At 59.8% G+C, this 24,430-nt stretch overlaps 1 protein-coding gene across 9 annotated transcripts in view; it reads right to left on the minus strand.

Moving 5' to 3' along the window:
* Positions 1-24,430, minus strand: part of COL16A1 (collagen type XVI alpha 1 chain) — a 49,969-nt gene that overhangs the window by 13,701 nt on the left and 11,838 nt on the right. For 5 of the 9 annotated variants that reach the window (XM_075553368.1, XM_075553365.1, XM_075553395.1 and 2 more), the window contains 35 exons: positions 24,317-24,361; positions 24,101-24,196; positions 23,898-23,936; positions 23,283-23,327; positions 23,069-23,104; positions 22,321-22,431; positions 21,920-21,958; positions 21,689-21,724; positions 21,531-21,614; positions 21,183-21,227; positions 18,442-18,477; positions 18,254-18,298; positions 17,879-18,010; positions 16,290-16,325; positions 16,009-16,116; positions 15,651-15,773; positions 15,496-15,549; positions 15,241-15,282; positions 14,980-15,015; positions 14,858-14,902; positions 14,632-14,700; positions 12,963-13,007; positions 12,844-12,870; positions 11,936-11,995; positions 11,698-11,745; positions 11,516-11,569; positions 7,498-7,548; positions 5,255-5,374; positions 5,114-5,155; positions 4,925-5,011; positions 4,247-4,291; positions 3,323-3,367; positions 1,692-1,745; positions 1,138-1,191; positions 532-585 (listed from right to left, as the gene is read on the minus strand). In XM_075553368.1, the coding sequence (XP_075409483.1) occupies positions 532-585; positions 1,138-1,191; positions 1,692-1,745; positions 3,323-3,367; positions 4,247-4,291; positions 4,925-5,011; positions 5,114-5,155; positions 5,255-5,374; positions 7,498-7,548; positions 11,516-11,569; positions 11,698-11,745; positions 11,936-11,995; positions 12,844-12,870; positions 12,963-13,007; positions 14,632-14,700; positions 14,858-14,902; positions 14,980-15,015; positions 15,241-15,282; positions 15,496-15,549; positions 15,651-15,773; positions 16,009-16,116; positions 16,290-16,325; positions 17,879-18,010; positions 18,254-18,298; positions 18,442-18,477; positions 21,183-21,227; positions 21,531-21,614; positions 21,689-21,724; positions 21,920-21,958; positions 22,321-22,431; positions 23,069-23,104; positions 23,283-23,327; positions 23,898-23,936; positions 24,101-24,196; positions 24,317-24,361 (2,088 nt within the window). The remainder of the gene's footprint in view (positions 1-531; positions 586-1,137; positions 1,192-1,691; positions 1,746-3,322; positions 3,368-4,246; positions 4,292-4,924; positions 5,012-5,113; positions 5,156-5,254; positions 5,375-7,497; positions 7,549-11,515; positions 11,570-11,697; positions 11,746-11,935; positions 11,996-12,843; positions 12,871-12,962; positions 13,008-14,631; positions 14,701-14,857; positions 14,903-14,979; positions 15,016-15,240; positions 15,283-15,495; positions 15,550-15,650; positions 15,774-16,008; positions 16,117-16,289; positions 16,326-17,878; positions 18,011-18,253; positions 18,299-18,441; positions 18,478-21,182; positions 21,228-21,530; positions 21,615-21,688; positions 21,725-21,919; positions 21,959-22,320; positions 22,432-23,068; positions 23,105-23,282; positions 23,328-23,897; positions 23,937-24,100; positions 24,197-24,316; positions 24,362-24,430) is intronic. The other 4 variants (XM_075553378.1, XM_075553393.1, XM_075553389.1 and 1 more) reach the window with 4 other exon arrangements.

A 24,430-nucleotide genomic window follows, 5' to 3' on the forward strand; every position in this document is an offset into this window, starting at 1 on the left:
ATCTGTTACTGAACACACACAGGCCTGGGATTGCGGAATGCCACTGCAGCTGGGAGGGGAGGCTGGGCCCGATGGAGGCAGCCTCAGGTTGGAGACAAACCCATGTGTGGCACCTGATGGACGTGGGTTCAAGGCCAGGCTCCATGACTCAGTGGCTGCTGGGGGCCTTAGGTGAGTCACATCACCTTAACTCGGATGACTTCATCTGCTAAGACCCCCAGCTGCTGACTCAAGATGAGGGTCTGCCCTGGGGTGGAGGTCGTGGTGGAGCTGGGCTGAGAGGCTGGCCCAGCCTGCCCACCAGCTTGCCTTTGCAGCTGACTCCCGCCCACCACACCCACTGGGCAGCGGGGCCAGCCTGAATCCTTGAACCTGCTGGGATTCTCCTGGCAGCTTCTGCCTCCGCAGCAACCAGCCTGCTTGAGACACAGCTGGAGCAACTGGGGGGTTGGGGGTGGGGGTGGGGGCGGACACAGGGAAGCTGGGATCCAGCTCTCCTTCTCAGGCTGCTAGGAGAATCTGCACACTCACCGACTCTCCCTTCTCTCCTGCCGGCCCAGTGTAGCCCCGCTCCCCCTTGATGCCCTGACAAGCAAGCAGAGAGAGAGCAGCATTAGTGGGCCTGCCCTTCCCAGGGGGCAGAGGGTGGTGCTAATGCCAGGGGTGGAGACTGCAGCTGGCACATGGAGGCAGATGGCACCGAGGAAGAGACTGGGTGGGGCAACATGGGCTCTTCTGAGCACAGCACTGTGGGTCCTCCTGCTGCCACTGTGGCCTCAGTGGGCGTCATGACGCCCCCACCCAGGAGGCTCGCCTAAGGGTGGTGCCTCCACACTACCTCCCTAACTCTCCCAGTCGCTCCCAGGAAACCGAGTTCTGCTTCCTCTGCACCTGGGCCTCCTGGGGTGCTGGGAGAGTCTGGTCCTAGGTGTGCAGGGGCTGGAGCTGGGGCGAGCCCCCAGTGTGGAGTGGTGGGGCCAGGCCATGCTAGCACAGGGACCCCATGACTGCAGGATGGGGTAGAAGTGCTTGGGAAAAGGAAGGTGGACTTGGAGGGTGCCTGCTGATGGATGCCCAAGCCAGGTCCCATCGCAACCACTGCCCCAAGGCTCCAACGGGCCAGGAGCTCTTACTCACGGGCAGTCCTGGGGGGCCCATGGCGCCTGGGTACCCGGGCTGTCCTGGAGGGCCCTGCAAAGAAAAACAAGAAAAGTGGGCACTGCCCCCAACTCCAGTGTCCCTCTGCCCACCCGTATTGCCCCTCCCCCCCATGCAACTCGCCCCCTGTACACACACAACCATTAAGTCTGCTCCCACAAACACAACCATAGAGGAGAAGGATGTCAGAATATGGGTGCTGCCAGCAGCAGGTGCCCCCACCCCAGTACAGTCACTGGCTTGGTCCATGTCCCCAGACCCCAAGTTCCTCAGCAGTGAACAACCCCAGTAGCCCCAGGGCTGAGTGGAGGAGAAGGCAGAGGGCAGGGGAGAGGGAGTGACCACTGCGGGGGGGTGGTAGGGGGGGTGGGGGCAGGGCAGGTGGCAGAGAATGGGGCCCATGGAGAGCAGGCTCCTCCTATCATGAGAGAATCAGGCCTGAGTGGCCGAGGGGGGCCCAGGGAGCCTCCCCATGTACCACTCTGCACCCGTGTCCCCTGGGCTTCAGGCCTGTCTCCCAGGCCCCTTCTTACCAGTTCCCCCTTGTCTCCTGTCAGGCCCCTGAGGCCTCGCTCCCCTTGAAGACCCTGGGAGAGAAAGCTCATGAGAAGCTGCAGGTGGACAGTCCCTGCCCAGCCCGACTCCTTCCCCTGGCCTGTTTCCAGTCTGGGGAAAAAGTGGAGATTGCTGGCAGCTCCTGAGGCCCCAGCAAGGTGACCCTACAGGGTGGGGCCCAGCAAAGTGACTTGCTGAAGTTTAAGTCCCAGCACGGGAACACTTCCCAGGAGATTACTCCCCAGCTGGTATATGGCACCCAAGGGGGTGACTCTCAAAGGGTGTATATCTCAGGCAGGGTTGGCATGTTCTATACTGGTTACTGTCTGGAGTGCACCTTTAAGAGGGTGACAGATGCACCCCCTGAGAATCAACTGTCAGGACAGGTGCCCCCACAGTGATGCTCCCCACCAAAATGTACCACCAGATACCCAACACTTACTTACCTGGTCACGCCACCCCAAAACCCCAAACACATCTTCTTCCAAGGATGAGGGGGGACGGTCCCTGTCTCTTTGCAGGGTGCAGGGGATCCCAATTTCCATAGGACCAGGGCCCCTCACTCCTCACCCCAGCCTCGCTGGTTCATGACACCACAGAGCCCACCAAGCTTGCCCTCACACCTCTCCACGGTGACAGACAGATGGCTAGACAGACAGACGGCCCCTTCACCCAAGCAAGCAGAAACAGACACGGTCCCACCGGAAACGAGGACGTGGGGACAGATGGAGCGGTGACAAGGACAGGCCCTGCTCCCTGGCCTCCTTCCACCAGCCTAGGAGGAGAGGAGCCAGGCCATGGGGGACACAACCCAACAAACAGAGGGTTAGTTTCTGCGCACCACGAGGGACCAACAGGGAGGACGGGGGAGAGTTTACACCGGTGACAATGACGAAGGCAGAGCAATGAGTGGCACTGCCAAGAGGGACCAGGCACAGAGGGGTAGGGCCCCACGACACTCCAAAGGCCTGCTGGCTGGTACCCCGTGCCAGCTGTAGAGCAGACTGGGTTGGAACCCAGGAAGAGGAGAGGAGGAGGAGGAGGAAGAGGCTGAGTGGTTCCTCATAGATGACGGGAAAGGTCAGCAGGGCTGCTCCGGGTGCCTCAAGCCAGCTTTGCCAAGCGGCAGGGCACCGGACCCATGCCAGCCTGCAGCGTGAAACCCTAAAGCCTTGGCATCTCTGCCGGGCTCTGGGCCAGTTTCCTGGCAGGGCCCCAAGAATGACTTTCAGCAAATCTTCTGTCAACACCAAAGGAGGGCAAGGTGAGAAGAACAGAATAAAGCCCCCCCAGGCCCCCCGAGAGACATCTACTTCAAATAAGAAGGTAAAGGGGCTTGGGAGGATTTAGGGGGGATGATGTGGGATGGTGGACCTGCAGGAGGGAAAGGAAAACTGGAGGGGGAAAGCACAAAAGATTGCAGGAGATGAGAGAGGAGGAAATGGGAAGAAGTTGGAGGCTGGGCGAACATCCTGTGTCGTGAGCCACTGTGCCTGGGTGGGGATGGGGGGACAAGGAAACACATGAAGGAGGGAGATGAGGGCACAAGAAAGGTGAGACACGAAAAAGCCACAGAGACCTGGCCGGCAGGGGAGCGCTAGGTGCTTACAGGCAATCCGGGGGAGCCAACGGCACCAGGAAAACCTGGGGGGCCCTGGGGGGGAGAAATAGGCAGGTCACATCTCACCAGTACAGCACCCAGGGAGGTCTGGGGCTGGCGGGTGGGAGTGGGGGGGTTCACGGCGAGAGGAGCTCTTGGACTATTTTCAATGAAGCTGGCAAAGAGATGGCGAGGGTGGCCAGAAGACCTCCACGCCCCAACGTGGCCCAGGAAGGAAGGTGGTCAGCAGAGAGGGCCCCCCTGCTTCAAGTCAGCGCTTCTGCTGCTGGTGTGTGGCCAGAGACCTTGGCTGCAGCGGGAAGCCCACTGCTTTCTGTGCCATCCTGCAGGCCTGTCGTCTGACCAGAGTGCAGAGGGCAGGAAGATGCTTCCACCAGCCAGCCCTGACACCTCCACGGGAGGCAAGTCTAACTCCTCCGGTCCTTCCCAGCCTTGCCCGCGGAGCACTGCAGGGCAGACACCCTGGTCTGACACTCCTGGGCTGCTCTTTGTAGCCCCGCCCCAGAAACCTTTGTAGCCCTCTGGAGCAATGGAGGGCAGGTGTCCATCTCAGCCCCTAGGCCCAGCAGGCCTGGTGTCGCTGGCACAGGAAAAGATCTAGCCAGGCTGCCCCAAGCTTCCCTGGCTGCTGAGTTCATGAGTACAGTACCTCTGCCCTGCTGCCCAGGGTGGCCTGGACTCCCTGTGCAAACACAGCAGGTCCTGGGGCAGCAGTGGGAAGTGACGACCAGTCCCTGAGAGCCTCCCCTCAGCAGAGCCACTGAGGGCCGGCAGGGCAGAGCAGATGCCATGGGGCCACAGGATGTTCCCTCCTTGACCATGCCCAGCTTCCTGGGGCTGAGGCAGGGCAGCCTGGGTTCACCAACCCCTTTGAGAGCTGCACGAGCCGGCCAGGGAGTCTCAAATACTCACAATAGGGCCTGGAGGACCTGGGGAGCCCCTCATTCCAGGTGGACCCTGCAAAGGAAGCCAGGGGAGATGTGGTCAAGGGGCTCGGCCTTCCGCCTACTCTGTGCACCCTCGGCCAGCAGAGGTGGCTGACGTCGATGCAGGACTGGGGTGCAGAAGCAGCCTTCCGTCCATTCCTGTGGGCGCGCAGGGAGCACTCTCCTGCACAGCCACGGGCAGGACCGATCGATCGGAACTCGCGGCCCGAGAAGCTGCCCTTCTAGGAGAAGGCTGGCCTATGGTGGGCACTCCCAGCAGACACCCACAGGCTGCCCCCAGAGATTCTGTAGGTGGCAAGAGAGCGCAGGAAACAGGGGCTGGGTATTGATGGGGGGTGGGGAGGTGTTACAGAGGAGGATCAGGAAGACCGCGCTGAGCAGGGGACATTGGGGCAAAATGGTGACGAGGGAAGAGCCTCAGAGAAGGGTGTCCCAGGCTGCAGAAGCAGCCAGGCCACGGGGGAAGAGGATTCTGGGTATCCAGAGCAGGGAGGAGGTCGCAGTGGGAAGGGTGGGAAGGGGTTGGGCCAGCAAGGCCTTGGCAGCCACTAACACACTCCCAGCAGAGGGCACTGGCTTTCAGGTACCCAGGGGCTGAGGAAGTGGAGGCCCCCCGCCCCTGGCATCTTGCCTGGGGTCTTACCTCTTCTCCTCTCTGGCCCGGCAGACCTGCAGGGCCCGGCAGGCCGGGGCTCCCAGCACAGTCTGCCTCTCCCTCGCTGGTGTCCCCCTGGAGTTGGGATGGAGATGGTGAGAGGGGGAAGCCAGGGCCCCTCCACATGGGGTGAAGGGCAGGGCCAAAGGTCAAAGATGTGCCAAGGGGCCCACTCACCCGAGCCTCCTCTGCTCTTGGGCGCTCCCGCTCCATGAAGCACTGGGGATGGGGGTAATGGTGTCAATGAAAGGGTTGTCAGGGGTGGGAGCCAGGGAGCCCCCCTCCCCCACAGCAAAGCTAGCCCAACGCAGCCCCTACCCGGGCACAGTTGTCTAGGCCGGGCACTCCAGGGGTGCCCTGGTCCCCCTTCTCCCCTTTCTCCAGGATGGACACCGAGTGGCCAGTCTGTCCCTGGGCGCAGTTCCCGCAGATGCCCTGCTGTCAGAAAGGGGCGGGCTGTGAGGCATGGTCAGAGAAGGTGAGGATGGACCGGCTGGGGGGACATGAGTGACTCCAGAGCCAGGGCAGCGTGTCCAGCTGTCTCCACACTCCAGTCCTGCAGCAACCTCGCTCCACCCTCCGGGGACCCAGTCCCAACCACTAGCTTTGAGCTTCCTCCAAGAAGCAGCTTGGGCCCAGCCCAGCCAAAGCCACTTTCCCAGACAGGCGTGTGGGAGGCGGTGGTGGGTGGAGGGGCCTGCAGAGGGACCATCTGTCCCGGCTGTTCCTGCAACCTGCACCCACTGCGAGGACAAGCAACGAGGAGCTGGCCTGGAAAGGCTGGCTCCAAAAGCCAGCTTCTCTGCCCAAGGGACAAAGGAAACCACTGCCTGCCAGAGGGCCAAGCACTTTGTAGACGCTCCCTGGGAGGGGACCTGCCCTCCCACCGCTGCTCTGCCTTGCTGGGCAGCTGGACCAGAATCCTTCTACCCTGGGTCTTAACCTTCTTGGGGTCACAGACCCCTCTGAGTTTGATCAAACGATGGGCCCAACTGGTAGACACTGGCCTACATCCAGAGAGCTGGGGGGCTGGGAGCATGTGGCGTCTACCCTGACTAGCAGGGTGTCGGTGGACCCACGACGGGAACCACCACCAGACCCTTCACAGTTCACCAGCAAAGCACAGTGACAGTGGCTGTTATGCCTTTGGCACCACGTGCCAGGCACTGAAGCAGGCCCGTGTCCATTCTCCCAGCCAGTGCAGGCCACCCTGAACACGCACTGGAGAGGACGGGCTGGTCTGGGGTGAGTGGGAGCCCGGACCAAAGTGTGGCCGGTGAGAGGCCAGAGCCCAACTCTCTCCACACAGCCAGGCCCCTGGGCAGGGCCGAGGGTGGAGCCGCCTGGGCTGTCTGGAGTTCTGGATGGCCCCATGCGGAGTACTTGGGTTAGAAGCCAGCAGGTAAAATGCTGCGGGGAGAAACGTCACTTCTGCACCTGCCCAGAGGCGGGGCGTGGGGGAATCCTCAGGGAGAACTGGGGCTCCGCTGTCACACCCATTGTGACCCATCCTGTAACCCAAGTCTCGGGTTGCTTCTGGAGACATCTGCCACTTCCAGAAATCACCTGCCTAGCCCGGGACCCATCAGGAGGGCAGGATGTCCCCAGCACTGACTAGCCCAGTGCCAGAAGAGGGCCGCCAGGGCAGGAGTATCTAGGACAATGGCGGAGGCTGGGGAGGAGGACCCGGAGGAGGCTGAGCTGCAGGGACATGACGGTATCTGAAGGCCGGGTCACTGGGCTCTCCTCGCCAGAAGTCAGTGAGTGAGGAAGGGGAGTGCGAAAGGGTTATGCGGCCCTTGGTCAGCTTGGGAGCCCAGACCAGGCTGCCCCCCTCTCATCTGGTCCTGACGCTGTCTGTGCGTAGGCCCCGGCCAGGGCTCTCTCTCACTTTCCCACACCATTGAAATTGCTTCCCAAATCCCTTCTCCCTAGATTCGTTCTGGACTGACCAGAGGTGGGCTGAAACCTTCTAGGCCTTGCTCTGTCTCTTTATCTAACCTCCCTGCTCAGCCCCAGTCCTCCCTGGGGTGCCTGCATCCTGACCTCCCTCCTGTGAAAGCTGCTGGGCCCTGCTGGGACTCGCTGCAGGCTTGACCTGTTTGGGCCTCACCTCCAGCTGCCATGAGCCATTTTCTGGGTTGGATTTTGCTGAACACATCCCCACCCCCTACCTTCTACACCCGCCCTCCGCGAAGGGGTGTTCAACTACTCCGCAGGTACTGAGTGTGGCCAGTTATAGCCCTCCCAGCTAGATGCTGGTGCCAGGGAGCTCTCTGTAGGCACCACATGGCCAAGCATTTCTAACAAGAACCGCCTCCTCCGCCTCCCGCTGGCTCGTTCTCCCTGGATCTCTGACCTGAGCATCTCTGTGCAAGGCCTCCTGAGAGAGAGGTGCATGGGCTCAGGCGGGGTGTGGATGGGCAGGGGGAGACCTCTGGGTGCAGGGAGCCAGGGGAAGCGTCTGCGATCCCCACTTCTCTCAGCGGAGGCCCCCCCAGGCAAGCACAGCCCTGGGAAAGGTGGTCAGGATGGGCACTGGAGGCCTGGCTGGTACCTACCAGTTCTGCCAGCCCCGGCTGTCCCGGCAAACCATTGTTTCCAGGCATTCCCTGCAGCCAAGGAGAGACGCAAGTAAGTGGACTCAGCTCTCTATCCCATTGGCCACCATGCACCCTGCTGATGCCCGACCTTAGCCCGAAAGAAAGCCTCTGGATCCTTTTTATGGGAAAGTCCAGGAGGCCCAGGGGGTGATCCCTAAACCAACCCAACAAGGCATTCCAGCCCCTGCACAAGTCAGGGGAACCGGAGCAGAGAGTCTTCCATATACGGGCATACCTGGCTTGATCGTGCTTTGCAAGCAGTGGGTTGTTGGGTTTTTTTGGGTTTTGTTTTTTAACCAACGCCTGGCTGTGGCAAGGCTCCGTCGAGCAAGTCCACAGGTGCCGCTTCTCCGACAGCCTGTGCTCCCTGCCTGGCTCAGTGTCTCTTTGAGGCCACTCTCACCACATGTCAAATGCCTTCACCCCGCCATTGCACACTGCACCGCCTCCAGGCTAGTGTTGCCCCCCCACCCCCACCCCAGAGTCACAACCACTGGGCAGCGCTACCACCTTACTTGCTCTGGGACGGAGCCCGCTCTTCCCTGCTGTGTGGCCGTTTCTCTGTGTGCGCACGCATGCGCACGCAGCCTCATCCCTGCGTGTCCTCACTGACTCATTCACAGCTATCTTGGCGAGTGAGGAGCTCTTAGCTCCATCTCAAAATGAGAAAAAAAGAACTCGGCGAGGGCCAATAACTTGCCAACAGTCACAGGCAGAGCAGAGCATGGAGCTCAGACTCAGGGTCAAGCAGGGTGACTCCCACCCCTCTCTCAACCACCACTTCTAGAACATCCATGCCCTCGGGAAGCAGAAGGGACCTCGGGAAGCAGGCCCATCAAGGTGCAAAGCCCGACCACCAATAGACGGTCTGGGGGCAGGCGGCTGGTACAGAGTTCACCACACTTGGCGGCCAGCCACAAGTCGGAAAGTTCCAGTCCACCCAAGTCGGAAAGTTCCAGGTGCCTTGGAAGAAAGGCCTGGTGAACTATTCCCACAAGGTCCCTGCACTGGAGTCCCCATGGACACAGTTCTACTCTGGCACCCGCACGTGGGGATTGTCTCGACAGGAACTGGTAGTCATGGTGAACGTTTGACGACTACTGGGATTTTTGTGCGTGTGTTTTTTAAGTAAAAAGCAAAACTGTGCCTCCGTTTCCTGATCTGCCAAACAGTGGCCTGCTTAAAGTTGATGAGGATGGGAAAGAGCTTAGTACAGAGCCTGGCGCCTGGGACATGCTGGCTGGGTGTTTGCCTCACAGACTCTTCCCCAGGGAGATTCATAATGGCATTTGCATACTAAATACTCCACCAAGGCAGGGAATTTTTAATCCCCTAGTGCCCACCAAGAGGACACCACGCGGAGCAGCAGCAGCAGTTCAGCAAATGCTCCCCCTGCTCTGCCAAGTCCCAGTCTCAGCTCTCAGTAGACACCGCCGCAGCCACCACCAGGTCCCTGAGTTCAGGCCAGATGGCCTCAGGCCTGAGTCAGACCTGGAGGCAGCCGCCACCCACTCTGCCCAGCCCTGCAAGACCTCTGTCCTACAAGTTCCCGTGTGCAGCGCAGCCCCGGCTCCAGAAAACCACTGTGAGCACATTCACGATTATCGGCTATTTCTGTACGATTCACGGTGACCCCTGGGTGTTTCAGAGAGTCCTCTTGGCTGCTCGCATGGCCTTTTCTCCCTCGGCACCCCTAGGTGAATTCCAACCGCTAACCTTGCTGTCCAGCAGCCCCTGGGAGAGTCCGAGCCTCAGACTTTGTAGTAGTTGGAGCCAAACCCCCTGACTTTAAACCCAAGCGTAACTGCCTACTAGCTATCTACTTCGGGCTGGGTTCTTAGCCGGCGTGCCTCCATCTCCTCGTCTGAAAAATGGCTGAGGATGACGTGGATGGCAATGTCCGGAGTACGGGATAGGGAAGTGTGGTCTGTCTCCCGTCAGCAACGGTGGCACCTAGATCAGGTGTCACCCGATGGGCATGCAGGGTCTGTGGCAGACATAGGTGGATGTGTGGAACCTTTGGGGTCAAGGAGGGCTGGGTATAAAATGCCTTCCTGTGATTCTGCCCTGGTTCCTTCCCCCTCCCCCAGGCTGGGAACCCAACACTCAGAGTTACTCTCTGTGGGGCCTAGGACCTCAGGGATGACTGTGACCTAGAAGGCAGTGGAAGGCAGTGGGCAGTGCCCTTACTGGGGGACCCACCATCCAGCGCCAAGCATCCTAGCCACACGACCTGGGACAAGATACTTCAACTCTCAGCGCCTCAGTTGGCCCAATTCTGACCTAGGGACAGCATGACCTTCCCATTGAGGTTGATGTACTAAGGTTCAATCATGGAAGGCTGGGTGTATAACAGACTTAGACAGGTACAGGCAGTCCCCATGTTACGAATAAGATCCTCTCCTCAGAGTGCCTTTAAGTTGAAGTGTAGATATGTTGGAATAGGTGCATAGAGTTCTCATTGTGGGTTCCTTTAGTGCAAGAGGAGTCCCAGTGGCATAGTGTTTCCAAGGTGGGCTGCTAACTGCAGGGTCAGCGGTTCAAAATCACCAGCCGGTCCTTCAGAGGAAGATGGGGCACTCTATTGCCATAAAGAGCTGCCCACGTGGGCAGTTCTACTCTGCTCTATAGGGTCAGGAAGAGTCGGAATTGAGTTGATGCCAGTAAGTTTGGTTTTTAGAATTTTCGCACCTGAAAGGAGCCCTGGTGGCTAGAGAACTAGGCCACGAGGTCGGCAGGTCAAATCCACCAGCTGCTCCATGAGAGAAAGATGAGGCTGTCTGCTCCCACAAAGGTTTACCACCTCAGGAACCCGAAGGGGACGGTCCTGCTCTCTCCTCCGGGGCTGCTATGAATTGGAATCAACTCGATGGTGGTGGGTTTTAGGCATGACACCTTTTCACTGATTCAAAAGCTGCATGCCCAGCAAGGGGGCGAGATGGAGATGACAGCGTGGTTGAGAGTCCAGGTCCATTCAGCATCAAAGGAGGACAAACTGGCCTAAGTTTAAGGAGCAAGTACTACTCGGAAGCCTGATGCTTATAACCAGAAACAGCTTGTAGTAGTGATGATAGCTAATGCCTTCTAAGCCCTCGGCTGTCTCCCAGGAAGAGCTCTGTACGCTGGCATGGATAAACTCATTTCATACACACACCACCCCTGTGAAGTGATACAGCCCTTATCTCCACCGAGGGATGCACACAGGTGGGCAGAGAGATGGGAAGCAATGGTCCAACATCAGGCACGGGTCCCCCGCACGGCCCGGCCGGGACTCAGGTTCAAGTCACCGGGCTCTGGTCACCCTGCCACGAGGATCTCAATGCCCACTCCTCTGCCCGCTCTGTCGCTGGCCTCCTTGCCAGTCTCGGGCACACCCCCTCCCTGGGCCTCTGTCCCTGCGGGAACGTCTTCCCTACAGATAGCCACAGGCTCATTCCTCAGCACCTGCAAGGCTTGATTCAAATGGCACCTTCTTGTCCTCAAACCTCCTCTTTCTTGCACCCCTCAATCTCTAATCCCTAGTCCCTGCTTTACTCAACCTAGCACTGACGGCTCCCTAACGCATGCACGGTGCGTGACCTTCTCAACGGCTGGGCTTGCCTCCTGGGCCACCCGCGCACAGAGAGCAGGGGTTGCTGGCCCACGGCTGTGTCCCCGGCACCTGCAGCCAGGCCTGGAGAAGAGCACACAAACGTGTGTTGTCTGACCCAGATTTGGGGCTCCTGACAGCTGGTCGCAGCCTGAGCATGATCCTGTCAGTGGGGTGCCTCTGCCAGCACAGGTCAGAGCTTCTTTGAAGAGGTGCTGGGAATGTGCACAGACCACCTCAGAGAGATCAGAAGGCCTCCAGGCCACACCGGGGCCCAGGTGCCCAGGGAGTGGACGGCGGCACGGGGCAGTGGCCAGGGCATAAGAGCAGCACCTGAAAGCCCAGTGGGAGCGCCTTCTCGACTCCCAGCCTCCTCGACTCCCTTACCTGCAGGCCAGGCATTCCAGGAGGGCCTGGTGGTCCGGGAACGCCAGGGGGGCCCTGAGGGAGAAAGGGGAAAATCAGACCCAGAAGGGCGATCTGCCCCTTGAAGGGCAGCTGAGTGGGCCGGGCAAGCCGTGGGACGCTGGCAGACACAGAGGAGAGACAGAGGGACAAGCGACACACACCTGCGGGCCCGGCTGCCACGAGCTGCCCATCCAAAGTCCCGGAGCACCCTGGGTGGGAGTGGGGGTCGCAAAAGAAGGGGAGAGGTTATAGGCAACGTCCACACCAAGCGCAGGGCGGGCGGCGTGGGGAGGCAGCTGGCTACAGCACAGAGCCCAGCGGGGCCCTGGGCACGGTGGGCACACAACAAGAAGCTGGGCCTCTCCCCCTACTGGGGGTGGGGCTCTCAGTACCACTCACCGGCATGCCTGAGAAGACCGGGTCTCCCCGAGAGGGGCAGGAGCACTCCCCGGCTTCCCCCTGAAAAGACAACAGCTGGAGTGAGAGGCAATCTGGTCAGCCCCTCGCAACCTCAGCCTCCTCCTCTGTAAAACAGGGCTCTCAATCACTGCCCGGGAGGCGACGTCGACACACCATGAGACTACAGGACAAAGCAGCATTGCCCCTGTGGGTTCTGAGACTAGAGCCCTTTACGGGCATAGCCAGCCCCACCTTTCTCCTGAGAAGCAGCTGCTGGTTTCGAACTGCTGACCTTGAGACTAGCAGCCCAGCGTGTAACCCAGTGTGTCACCAGGGCTCCTGTAAAACGGGGCTAATAATACCAAACACACAGACCACTGGGGGGGATGACAGGATGGCTGCTTCCAGAGCTCCTGGCACGTGTGCAGTGTGCACTTGGCAACAGACAGCACCGCCCTGCCAGCTTCCCATGGCAGCCCCCCCCCTCCCCCCGTGGCTGCGCACCGGCACTCGTGTCCCGGAGCTCCCAGTGCCACCAGGCTGCAGGCCCTCTGCCCTGGGCCCAGCCTGGCTTCCACACCCTCTTCTCGCTGCCTTCGCCTCTCTGCCAGGGCAGCACCGACCTTCCCAACTCAGCTGTCTCGCTCATCCCCTTTCAAGCAGCTGTCTGCACAGAGGCATCTCTGGGTCTCTAAAGCCACTATGCAAAGTGGGGGACACTGGGGACCCTGGCCCCTGGAACCAAGGTGCCAGTGCGTGTTAGGAGTCCAGGATGACTCCTCAGTGCCTATGCTCAGTTCAGAGCGCTGCTGTGGTGTGTGCACGTGCCCCTTGCCCTAGGTGCCCGGGGGTGGCTGCAGGGACTGCCAAGTTCCCCAGAGTTTTAGTCCCACGTCCTGGAGACTCACCTTCTCTCCCCGAGATCCCTTTTCACCCTGTAAGGAGGAAACACAGTGGGGTGAGTGGGGTGTGGTGTGGAGACGGGGACAACTGTGCCTTCCGGCTGCCCAGAGACGCTGGTACTCACTGGCAGTCCTCTGGCTCCTGGATGCCCACTCTGCCCGTCACGGCCCTGAAGGGAGAGAACATGAGGTTAGTGGGCAAGGATGGACAGCAGCAGCTGGCCCGCCTTCCGAGAAGAGCAACAGGACAAACAGGCACGGTGCCTGTGCCCCAGGGAACTGGAGTCCTCATGCCCACACCCCAGAGGAGGAGACGGGGGGCAGGGGAGTGAAAGGAAGACAAGTGGGCATTCCTTCGGCCCTGCTGGGTGCAGACACTGGAGCCGGCTCCACGTCCAGCTCTGCCGAGCAGTATCCTGCTATTTTCCAGGTGAGGAAACGGAGGCTTGGAGACATGCCATAGAAGGTCCAGGAACCCCGCTGGGCCCAGGTCTGTCCTTCCCTCTGTACCTCCCCAGGCCCTCAGCACACACACTTTCCCCCACGAGAGTCATCCCCATTGATTACACGCCAGTCCCTCTTCTACTGGCCAGGAACAGAGACACTGAAGCATCACCCGCCTAAGGCCTCACGACAGCTGAGGGTGACACTGGGATGGAAGGCCTGCGGATGGGGTTCTGCTTGAGGAAAGCGGCCTGGGGAGCATTTCTGGAGGGGAGCAGGCAGAGCAAAGGCCCAGAACCTCCAAGGGTCCCGAGGGCCAGCCTGACAGCATGGACAGAGTCCCGAAGGCCACCAGCCTGCAAGACCCTCTACTTTCTTACTGGAGGGGGAGAGGTGGGGCTCAGACCACGTCTTCCTTCACTTTGGGGCCCCTCGCATCAGTAGGGACCCTGGCACCCTAGTCCTGTTGACAAGACAGACTGGCCATGTGGGCTTGGGTAAGTCCCTGCCCACGCTGCACCACGGGGCCCCCCTCATCATTCCCTCCAACTGGAATTTCTCTGTGAGGGACAATTGTCAATCTCCCCAAAAGCAGTTCAAGAAAAGCAGTTCATGACTCAGCAGGCACAGGCTGGCTGGAAGGTAGAGTTTCTTTCATTTGAGTTAGAATTATTATCACCTCGAAGCAACTCTTTGGTGTCTCACAATCACAATGAGGAGACGCATGCGTACTGACTTAATCTGAGCCATTCATCCCTCCTGAGCCATTGACGAGAGTCGAGAGTCGTTGGGTAGAGAAGGTAGCACGGACGAGGTCGCTGAGGCTCACGAGGGCGGACTTGATGGAGCAGGATGGGGCCGTCCAGCATGGCGGCCATTAGCCACACACGGCTGCTCACACGCGGAGCGAGGACAGCGGGGTGAAGCGCAGTGCTCCACAGCCCAGTGTCCAGTGGCACCTTGTTGGGCAGCTCAGTGTGGAGTCTCCCTCTCCACACAGCCAGGTCTGACGAGGCACTGGTCTAGACCATCCCCGGTGGCATCAAGGACGGAGATGGGAAGGTGGTTAACAGCCAGGCTACCCTCCTGACCGGGCATCACTGCCCTCGCCGATAAACTGGGGCCAGACTGCATTGCCCGCAGGGCTGAGCTGCTGGGCATCCTGAGTGCAGCAGAGGGCTGGACACAGCCGCTGCTCAGGACACTGGTGGCCATCACTATTGCTCCCCCAGTCTTCTGAGCGGAGGCTGGGCAGAGGCCGCTCCCCACCCTGTGCTCCCTTCCCAGCAAGGGGCTTGGGGGAGCCTTGTCTCACCCCCCAGAGGCAGGGAACACAGAGACGGCCCTTACCGCAGGCCCAGGGGCACTGGCACCAGGAGGCCCTGCAGGTCCGGTGGCTCCTTTCAGCCCTGGAGGGCCCTGTGGATGAAAAACATACATTGGAAGCGAGCGAGGACCCAGCAAGTAGGCGACACAGACCAGCTGAGTGGATACCACCCAGTGCCCATGGCCCCTGCGCCCACCACAGGCCTACTGAGGCCCGGCATGTCCAGTGCCCAAGGGGGCAGAGGCTTACCTTGGCACCCTTTTCTCCAGTGGGGCCAGGTGGTCCCTGTGGCCCCTGCAGATGGAAGCATGGTTAGCTATTCCTTACCCTAGAACAGCCCCTCTCGCCCCCCAACCCACCTCCAGACGTACCCGAATGCCAGGTAGTCCCTGGGCGCCAGGCTCACCCTGCAAGTCAGAAAGGGCAGGGTGGGCAAGCAGGCTTGGCTGATCTGGTCTTGGGGTGGGAGTGGGGCATCTGCCAACCCCAAACGCAAGATAACTTCCCAGGGAAATCCCGCTCCAGGCACAAGCAACCCTGCCCTGAGCTGTGCCCAGAGACTTCAGTCTTCAGAGCAGATGTCAGTGAGCAGCTGGCTAATGGAAGTGTATGAAGGGGGCGGGGGCACTCACCTGGGGCCCCTGGGCCCCCATTCCCGGAGTCCCTGGCTCTCCCTGAAGTGGCAGAAGGAAAACCCTGAGTCAATGCTCCCTCCCTCCTTCCTCTCCGCAGCCCCTACACCCCTAGCTCCACCCCTCTACCTCCCCAACCTCCCCAGCTGACCTGAAGGCCCCGGGGCTCCTTCTCCATCTCCATTTCCCACTCCTGGCCCACTGCCCCATCACTCCAGCCTACATCCCTTCCAGCAGGCCCCGAGTCATACCCACCTGCATCCCCTTCAGTCCTGGGGGCCCTTGAACTCCAGGAAGACCAGGCTGGCCCTGAAAAGCACAAGGTGTCCTGGGGAGTCCCCACAGTGGGAGGGGAGGTGGAGGCACGGCCCAGGAGGGGCAAGAACCAGGTACCAGGTAGCCCAACTCACCGGTTTGCCAGGTCTGCCCACACCTTCAGGGCCCGGCTCTCCTCTGGGGCCTGGCTGTCCAGGTCGTCCGGAGGTGCCAGTCACTGCCCCTGGGAGGTCAGGGCAGGCAGTGCAGCCATCGCCCTGGTCAGAGATGGGTCCACCATGTGAACTGAGGGGGCTGCTGGGCCAGCAGGAGGCAGCAGAGAGGGGGTCCTCGTGCCCTCTGAGAGCTCTGCCCCTGCTGCTCCCACCTCACTTGGATGCTCAGTGCCCCCGTCATGCCTGCAAGCTCGCGGCCCCGCTCCCCGGACTGAGTGCCCCCACCTGATCTTATTCCTTTGGGCTCATGCAGCACGCCATCCCTGCCCTAGCTCACCTTTTCTCCCTTCAGCCCTGGGGGCCCCCGGACCCCAGGTTCTCCAGACAGTCCCGGCTGCCCCTCGGTGCCTGGTGTTCCGGGGTCACCAGGATTCCCGGCGTCACCCTGTGAGGAGTAGGGGTCAGGGGATGCCCTGCAGGATGCACAGGCCTTCTCTAGGCCACAGGGCTGGGCTGGGAAGGGAGAGGGTCCTGGACTAGCAGGAGAAAGTGGTGGGGGGCACTGAGAGGAGGGGGCTGGGACAGCCCACCCAGGGCCCCCCACCCAGACTCTCTCACCTTCTGTCCCTTCACCCCTCGATCTCCAGCCTTGCCCTGGGGAGAAAGGGCTGCGGTGAGCGTTCTGCGACCCAGGTGCTGGGCCAGACCCAGCAGGTGGGGGTCCGGTAGGGACCGGTAAACAGACAAGGAGCTCTGCGCAGAGCCAGGGAAGCAGTGCCGGGTGGGCTACGGGTGATTCCGACTCACCAGGACCGACCCTCTCTGTAGGGTTAGTTGGTTTTTTAAAATGAATTCGTTTTATTTGTAGCAGTTTCACCAACATACAACTCACGTATCAACACGTATTCAACAGTTCAGGCCTACTCATGAGGGCTGTGCTACCATCCCCAGGGGCCGCTGCTTCTTCCTGGAGCGCGCGGTGAGCTCTCCGTTCCGCCCGCCTCCCCCGCCACTTCCCTTTGAAGAGACTCCAGTTGCAGTCTCTATTCGTGGGTTTCATAGGCCGAAAACAGCAAGCCGCAAACAAACGGGCCACCAATGACGGCCAATGGAAAACAGAGAGGACCTCCATTGAGACAACACAGTCAAGACTGAAAGTTGGAAGGGCTATCCGTTGGATCCAGAGGGAAAGCAGGACAGGGGGCCCCAGCTTCACCCAGCCACACCTGCAGCCAGCGACGCACAGCGTGCCCTGTCTGGTCACCCCTGATCCATAGACAGAGGCTCCATCTGCACGGGGCACCCAGCGAATGGGGCTGGCCTCTCACCTCCATCCATAACCTTCTACAACCCAGTTGTTCAGGCGCTGAGCTCTCAGACCCGTCCCTCCTGCTGGTGTGGATTCTATTATTTACAGTTCTTGTGTATCCATGTGGATCCAGCTGATGCCTCGCTTCGATGGCTGCCCATTTTAAGACAAGCCTCTAGACCCCCCCCTCCCCCGCACCACTCTTTCTGACAGCCACCGGGCACCGTCTGCCTTCCTCACCACACCCTCCTACAGCATCCACTTCTTCAGTGGCCACCTCGTGGGAGCAAGTGACTAAGCAGGGCCACGTCCTAAGAACCAATTGCTCTGAGACTAGGGTCACCATTGAGTGGGAGCCCAGAATCCATTCATACGTCTACGGTTTCTATGTGTCCCTGGTTCACTTTAAATGCATTCTCATTATCCTGATGAAGGGCATTCCTCGATCCTCTTCCACACCATGTAAGGTTTCTGAAGCTGGGAAGGAACAGACAGCCTCCTCTTTCTCCCTCAGAGCAGCTGGTGGGTTTGAACCAGCAGCCTTGTGGTCAGCAGTCCAACACTAAGCCGTCAGCACCACCATGTTCATTGCTATTAAAGTGATAATGACAAGAACCACAGTGCTAACTAGAGCTCCGGAGTGCCTCTGTGCTGCCAAGTGCTTCACACCTGTCTTTGGGAAGTTTTATAACAACACCTTGTATAAGACACAGAGGGTCCAGGAAGGGAGCTGGTCAAAGGCAGAGCTAGAAGCTGCCCAGGACTGCCTGCCCCCAGGTGTATGTTCTTTGTGTCCACTTCACCAGGCTGTGTCCCAGGGCATTGACCCCTCCACACTCCACTTTCCTGAAACCCAGGTAAGACCTCATGCTCCCCAATTCTAGAAATGCAGACTCACCGATTTTCCTGGCAGGCCGAGGCCTGGAGGTCCAGGCTCCCCCTTCTCTCCGGGCGGACCAGGCAGGCCCACCATGTGGTCATCTCCATTCGGGGGCTTGGACAAGGCTGCACATGTCCCACAAGGCTCCCCCTGCGGAACAATGGGCCGAGGTGAGGGGCGCGCCAGCACCAGGTTTACAATCGGAGGCACCTGGGTGTGTCTGGGGGGCATCCCGTGAGAGAGTAGGGAGAGTGGGTGAGGGACACAGGTGGAGGCCAATGCTTGGGGGTCTTCCACGCCAAGTACCTTCCAGACAGCGGGGACCTCAGGGGGTGGGAGGTGCAGTGAGATGGACTCACCCTGGCTGCCCAGTGGACAGCCTCCCAGACTCACCTTCTCTCCTTTGGTGCCTGTCGCTCCCACCAACCCTGGCAGGCCCTGCATGAGAAGACGCCATGCTGACACCCCAACACCTTCCAGGCAGTGCTGAGCGCAGCCCTGGCCCACCCACTCCCTGGCACTGGGCACCCCCACCCTCCTTGTCCTTCTACCCTGAGCCACTGCCCTCCAAGCACACTCACCGGACTGCCAGCTGGCCCTGCGTGTCCGACACTGCCCTGAGAGCAAGCAGAGGACACAAGGTCAAAACAGAGATGGAATGCAGGTGCCAGAGCACCCCAGGTCCAGAACGACAAAGCAGTCCTTGGGGCCCTCCAGAGGGGGCCTTCTTACACTCTGATGGCCCCATCTCATCCACGACAGCGGCAGCACAAGCAAGCGCCACAGAAACGCCTCGGCTCTGTGAGGTGTCCGGTTTGGAATGAACTGCTGGCTGCTGCCTGCTCCTAAGCTGTCACTGTTGACCCTCATGTTCAGTGACCCACAGGGCTCATGTAGCTTTGCTCTAGACCTCCACACCCTCCCTTCCTGGCTAAGGAAACGGAGGTCCAGACAGGGAAACGTTTCCAGTCTGTGGAACCCGGGGGCTGGTGGTCATGGGTCTGTTCCCAGAATCCTAGCCCCGGCCCATAAATATCACTCATTCATCCAGCAATTGTTCATTGGATGCCCTCCACCCACTCAACACCAGAATCCAAACCAACCCAAACTCACTGCCATCAAGTCGAAGCTGACTTACAGCGACCCTACAGGACAGGGAGAACTGGCCCCTGTGGGTTTCCAAGACTGAAAGGGGAGCAGAAAGACTCATCTTTATGGGAGTAGAAAGCCTCGTCTTTCTCCTGCAGAGCAGCTGGTGGTTTTGAACCTCGGATCCTGGGCTAACAGCCCACCACGTAACCACTATGCCACGAGGGCCCCTAGACCCCAGAGGAGGAGCTGGGCATGGAGACGAGTCATGGGGACAAACGCTCACATGGCCTTCGTACGCTTCTGCAGGAAGCCAAAGCTCTGAAATACCAACAGCTTTAGGTGGCAGTGAGCGCTCCCAAGGACACAAACAAGGAGCAGGAGACGCCGTGAGCGAGGCCGTTTGAGACAGAGTGGGCCGCGGAATGTGAACCGGAATGATTAGCAGGAAGATGAGACTGAGCTCAGACAAAGAAAGAATAGGAGGAGGGTGGGCATGGAAAGAGAGGCCCCTGGGCTGCCAAACCCTGGGGTGCAGTGAGCTAAGCCAGGGGAAAGATGAAACGGCCTTTCCGGAAAGGTCTGCTTCCGTAAGGACTTAGGGTCTTGGGAACACTTTGGAGCAGTTCCACTCTGTCCTAAAGGCCACTCTGGGTCGGGATCCATGCAATGGTCAGGAGGGTGGAGGGGATGCAAAGTCAACATGCTTGGCTGCTAACTCAAAGGTTGGCGGCTTGCGTCCAGCCAGGATCCCGTGGGGATCAAGTCCTGGCAATCGCTTCCCACACAGCTTACGGAGCAAGCGCTCCGTTAGAACCAACCCAAGGGCAGCAGGCTCAGGGAGAAAAGTCCCAAGGACAAGGTCAAGGGGGCTTGACATCTCCCAGAATGGAACAAGGAGCAGTGTGGCTACGCGAAAGGATGCAGCCGCGAGAAGAGCGGGTGACGAATTTGGAAAGGTCAGGAGGGGCCGACGAAATCAGGGGTCTCCATAGGTAGAGCATCGTCGTGGAAGGATGTCCGAGGGAAATAAAGTACAGGAGCCTCCACAGGGCAGGCCTACAGCCAGGCAGTGTGATCGGGCAGATCCAGAAAAGTGGCAGGAGGGGTTTGTGGGCACAGCGGGCAGAGCTTGCTGATGGGCTGGGTGGAAGAGAAGAATCAAGGGGGTGGGCAGGGGCTGGGTTGGAGGATATGCTGTTTACTGAGATGGAAAAGTCCTCCAGAAGAAATAGGGGAGGGAGCCAAAGCTCCCTTGGGGGCCTGAGGCGTGATGTGTTTATCAGAAGTCGAAGTGGTGTCTGCACATGCATTGCAGTATTTCTGGCCTCTGGGCGCCGCCCACCCACAGAGCCCCTCATTTGAATCACACTCATTGAGCAAGTTCAGGGCTGTCATTTGTCGCCAACGCAATCATCCACACAGATGCTTACAAGGGCACTGCAGCTGAGTGGCCCAGCCACTCACTCAGTGATAGACTCGATCACAAACCCTAGAGCCAGACATCCTGGGTTCAAACCCCAGCTCTGCGTCCGAATACCTGTGTGACTTGGGACAACTTATTTGTCCTCTTGAGGACCCAGGGCCCTCCATTATAAAACGGGTGGCGTGTCAAGCCTACTCTATAAGGTTTGAAAGGGTCTTGCAAGTTAATAGAGGCACACGTGCTTGGGACAGCACCCAGCACCCTGCACACACTGTGGCCCAGAGCTGTCGAGTCCAGCAGAACAGAGGGGAAATGCCCAGAGGGATCCCAGGGCTGTCCATCTCCGTGAAAGCAAACTGCCATATCGTTCTCTCCCGGAGCGGCTGGCAGGGTTGAAGCGCTGACCTTAAGTCAGCAGCTGAGCACTTTGACCCCCGTGTCAGCAGGGGTCCTGTGCGTGGTATGACAAGAGACCAAACCCATGACCATCTGATTGGTCCCCACGCCCAGCAACCCTGCACTGGGTTTCCCAGACGCTGACCTTTACAGGGACAGCCTCCTCCTGATCTTGGAGTAAGAGGTCCTTGAATGGGACTGATGGCTTTAGGTTACCAAGCAACCCACAGGGCGCCATTAAAGAATCCTCTTGGAGAAAGGAGGGGGGAGGGTGCCCTCTGGGAATAAGCTCTGGGAAGTGGAGTGGACCTCCCTGCGATTTCCCTGTTGGATCTCTCCTCTATGAGTCCCTCCTTCCCAATGCCCAGCCCCCCTCGCCACCCTGGAGTCCCTGACCCGGCCCCATCTCACCTTCTCTCCTTTCAGTCCTGTTGGCCCTGGAGCCCCAATTTTCCCCTAAAAAACAACCAAGTCAGAGTCAAAGCAGTCTCCGCCCAACTCTCCCTCCCTCCCTCCAACATCCCCCTGTGGCTCCCAGAGGGCACCCAAAAAAACAAAGCAAGCTCAGAAGGATGAATCCCATCATGCTGTTAACCAGCTGTGTGCTCCCAGGCTCTAGCCAGGAGCATCTGGTCAAGAAGAGCAGAGCAGGGCTGGAAGGAGGGGCCAGCCTGCAGGCCTGGCGCCTGCTTCCTGCTTTCCCTCTGGCCCCTGCCGAGGAAGTGGCGCCTGAGAGCTGGGGTGGCCTGGGCCACTCACCGGAAGCCCAGGCAGGGCAGAGGTCGTTGAGGCGCTGAGATGCTGGGCCGCCACATCTAGGCTGCAGGACAAGCAGGACTCCCCCTGGCAGGGAAGAGAAGGGATCAACAAGGCACCCTGGGGCTGGAGGGGCACAGAGGGGACTGGGGCTCCCTTACCTTCTCTCCTTTGATGCCTTGGAGGCCAGGGTCCCCCTGCAGGGAGAAAAAGTTTGTGGCTGGGCCTGGGTGTGTTGGGGTGGCCCAAACTTCTTGGCCACATATGAGGAGAGCAATACCATCCCTTCCAAATACCCAGGGGTCCCAGGCCAGCAGGCCAGTGACAGGAGAATCAGGTCAGGAAGAGAGGGCCAGGATTGAGCCTTATCAATAGATGGTCCCCATACATACCCGATCACCTTTTAGTCCAACTGCTCCCAGAGCCTGCTCCTAAAAGAGAGGGTCTGTGAGGAAGTGGGGGTGGGAGGCCAGGCCACCCTGGCGCAACTCCACCCGCTTTCCTCAACCCCCAACAATACCACTCCTGGCGGAGGGTCCAGGCTTACTCACCATGAGGCCTGGTCCCAACCCAGCGTGCCTAAAAGGCATCCTCGAGCCTCCTTAAGAGCGCTGGTGTGTTGCAAGGAAACCTGGGGCAGCCCCTACCCCAGTTCCCCTCCCTCATCCTGGTAGGAACTCGGTCCCTCTGCTCACAATCTCTCTATGGTCAAGAGGTACCCAGTCTTTCTGCCCAACTCTGATGACACCATTATGTGGTGGCAGTCCGCCCCATGGTCACCGCGTGTACTCACCCTGGCTGGTGCAGGATCTCCGGGTTCCCCTTTGGGCCCTGGCTTTCCAGGAAGTCCCACGAAGTTCTGGAACCCTTCAGGCAGCGTTGGGCACACTTCACAGGGGTCACCCTAGCCGAAAGTGGACAGAGCAAGGCTGGGCCCCAGAAAAGGCAGGAGCTTCATGCCCACCCAAGCTCTAGACACAGGTCGACCAGCGCCCCAGCCCCGACATCGACGTGAACAGCAAGAATAATGGGGGTAGGGGCGGGCTTTCTGCTCGACTTCCCTGTACATCACTAACTACATCTTCACAAACCAGAGGAAGGACCTGTGCCCATGGTACAGACAAGGAAACTTGGCTCATCCACCCAGTGCCATCGAGTCAGGCGGCCTCAGAGCGGCCACAAAGCCCAGGGTTGAACTGCCCCTGTGGGTTTCAAAGGCTAACACTTCACGGGAGTAGAGAGCCCTGTCTTGTTCCCGCCAAGCAGCTGGCAGGTTCGAACGGTTGTCCTTGCGGTGAGCAGGCCAACACGTAACCACTATGAGACCAGAGCTCCTAACTGAGCTGCCTGCCTTCATCATCTGCCCAGGTGGCAGGGTTGGAAGCGGGCTCTCTCTCTAGCAACCATACAGTCATGAAGCTGGGCTTGGGCAAAAGGGAGGCAGGCTGCTGCCCTGCAGATGGCCCAGTCCCCATGGGCCCAACTCCCTTGACGCTTAAGAAGGGGCTCCCATGCCTCCTCCAGCCAGACCTGGCACTCACCTTCTCTCCCTTCAGCCCAGGCACACCAGGTCTCCCCTGTGGAAGAAGCAGCAGTGGGTGTTAGTGCTGGGACAGGGGCCTGCTATGTCAAGAGAAGGCCAAGGTCCCAGTCCCTCTTCCCTTCATAGGCTGTGGCATTGCCAACAACCTGGGCACAGTCGGCACTGACCCCCCCCCCTTCCAACCCCTATGTCCTGAGATTGGTCCCACTCACAGGCTTCCCATCAGGACCCTCCTTTCCTGGCGTCCCAGAGGTGCCCTGTGGTGGGAGGAAAGGTTAAGGGTGCGTGGCCCGAGTGGCCCCAGCCCACTCCCTCTTCCCCAGCAGCCCTCCCCCTCCCCAGCAGGGAGTGAGCCATGAGCTCTCCAACTCTGTTGGACCCATTTGGTCAACAAATGCTCCCTTCCTGAGCCTGTCCTTCTCTGTGTCTAACCCAAGCCCTCTGGCAGCAAAGGAAGAGAGAGTTCGAGGCTTTGCGGGCCCTTTCCTGGAGCAGCAGGCTGGATGATGGCTAGGGGGAACTGCAGTTTGCAGACCAACAGACTGACAGATATTCTTGGGGCTTGTGCTTAAGGCCCAAGGCCCTGGAAGGAAACCGAACCCTCCGGGTATGATCTTCTGGTCATTGCTAGACTTGGGTGGGCTGGCTGGTCTCCAAGCCTGGGCCCAGGCCCAGGCTCCTCCCTCAACAAGTCCTAGGTTGGGGGCACAGGCCACCACGAAGGATGGTGAGCAGAGTCCAACCCCCATTAGGAAGTGCCTGGCTCTGTGCCCCAAATACCCTGGCTGCCAGCTGCCCCATGGGCCCAGGTCCCTGTCCATGCTTACCTTGTCTCCCTTTGAGCCCGGCGGGCCACCTGGATCCCCCTGAAGGCAGAAACAGGGTCAGGGGCCTCTCACCACAGTGATGATGCTTTCTGGATCTTCTACCCTAACCCGCCCCTCAACCAGGACCCCCAAGACGGTGCCTAATCTCCCCTACCCACAGGCCAGGGTGGCAGAGGGGGTCTCTGAGGGCACGGGGTACTCACCGGGGTTCCAGGCAGTCCTACCCCAGGAGGCCCAGGGAGACCAGGGGGTCCAGGTTCCCCTGCCAGTCCCTCTGGTCCAACAAAGCCCGGGTCTCCCTGGCAGAGACATAAGGGGGCATGAGAGAACTGCTGGCTCAGACAAGCGCGCGCATACACACACACACACACACACACACACACACACACACCGTCCGCTCCACAGACACCCCAACTCACCTTCTGTCCTTTGGGTCCAATGACGCAGATCTCTCCCGGCCGACCCTGTGGGAGAGCAGAAAGGTAAGGCATCAGCCACTGCCAGGAGAGTTACATGCCCCCTCACTGCCCCTC

Source organism: Tenrec ecaudatus, chromosome 1 (genome assembly GCF_050624435.1).
Source record: "Tenrec ecaudatus isolate mTenEca1 chromosome 1, mTenEca1.hap1, whole genome shotgun sequence".
NCBI classification, from domain to species: Eukaryota; Metazoa; Chordata; class Mammalia; order Afrosoricida; family Tenrecidae; genus Tenrec; species Tenrec ecaudatus.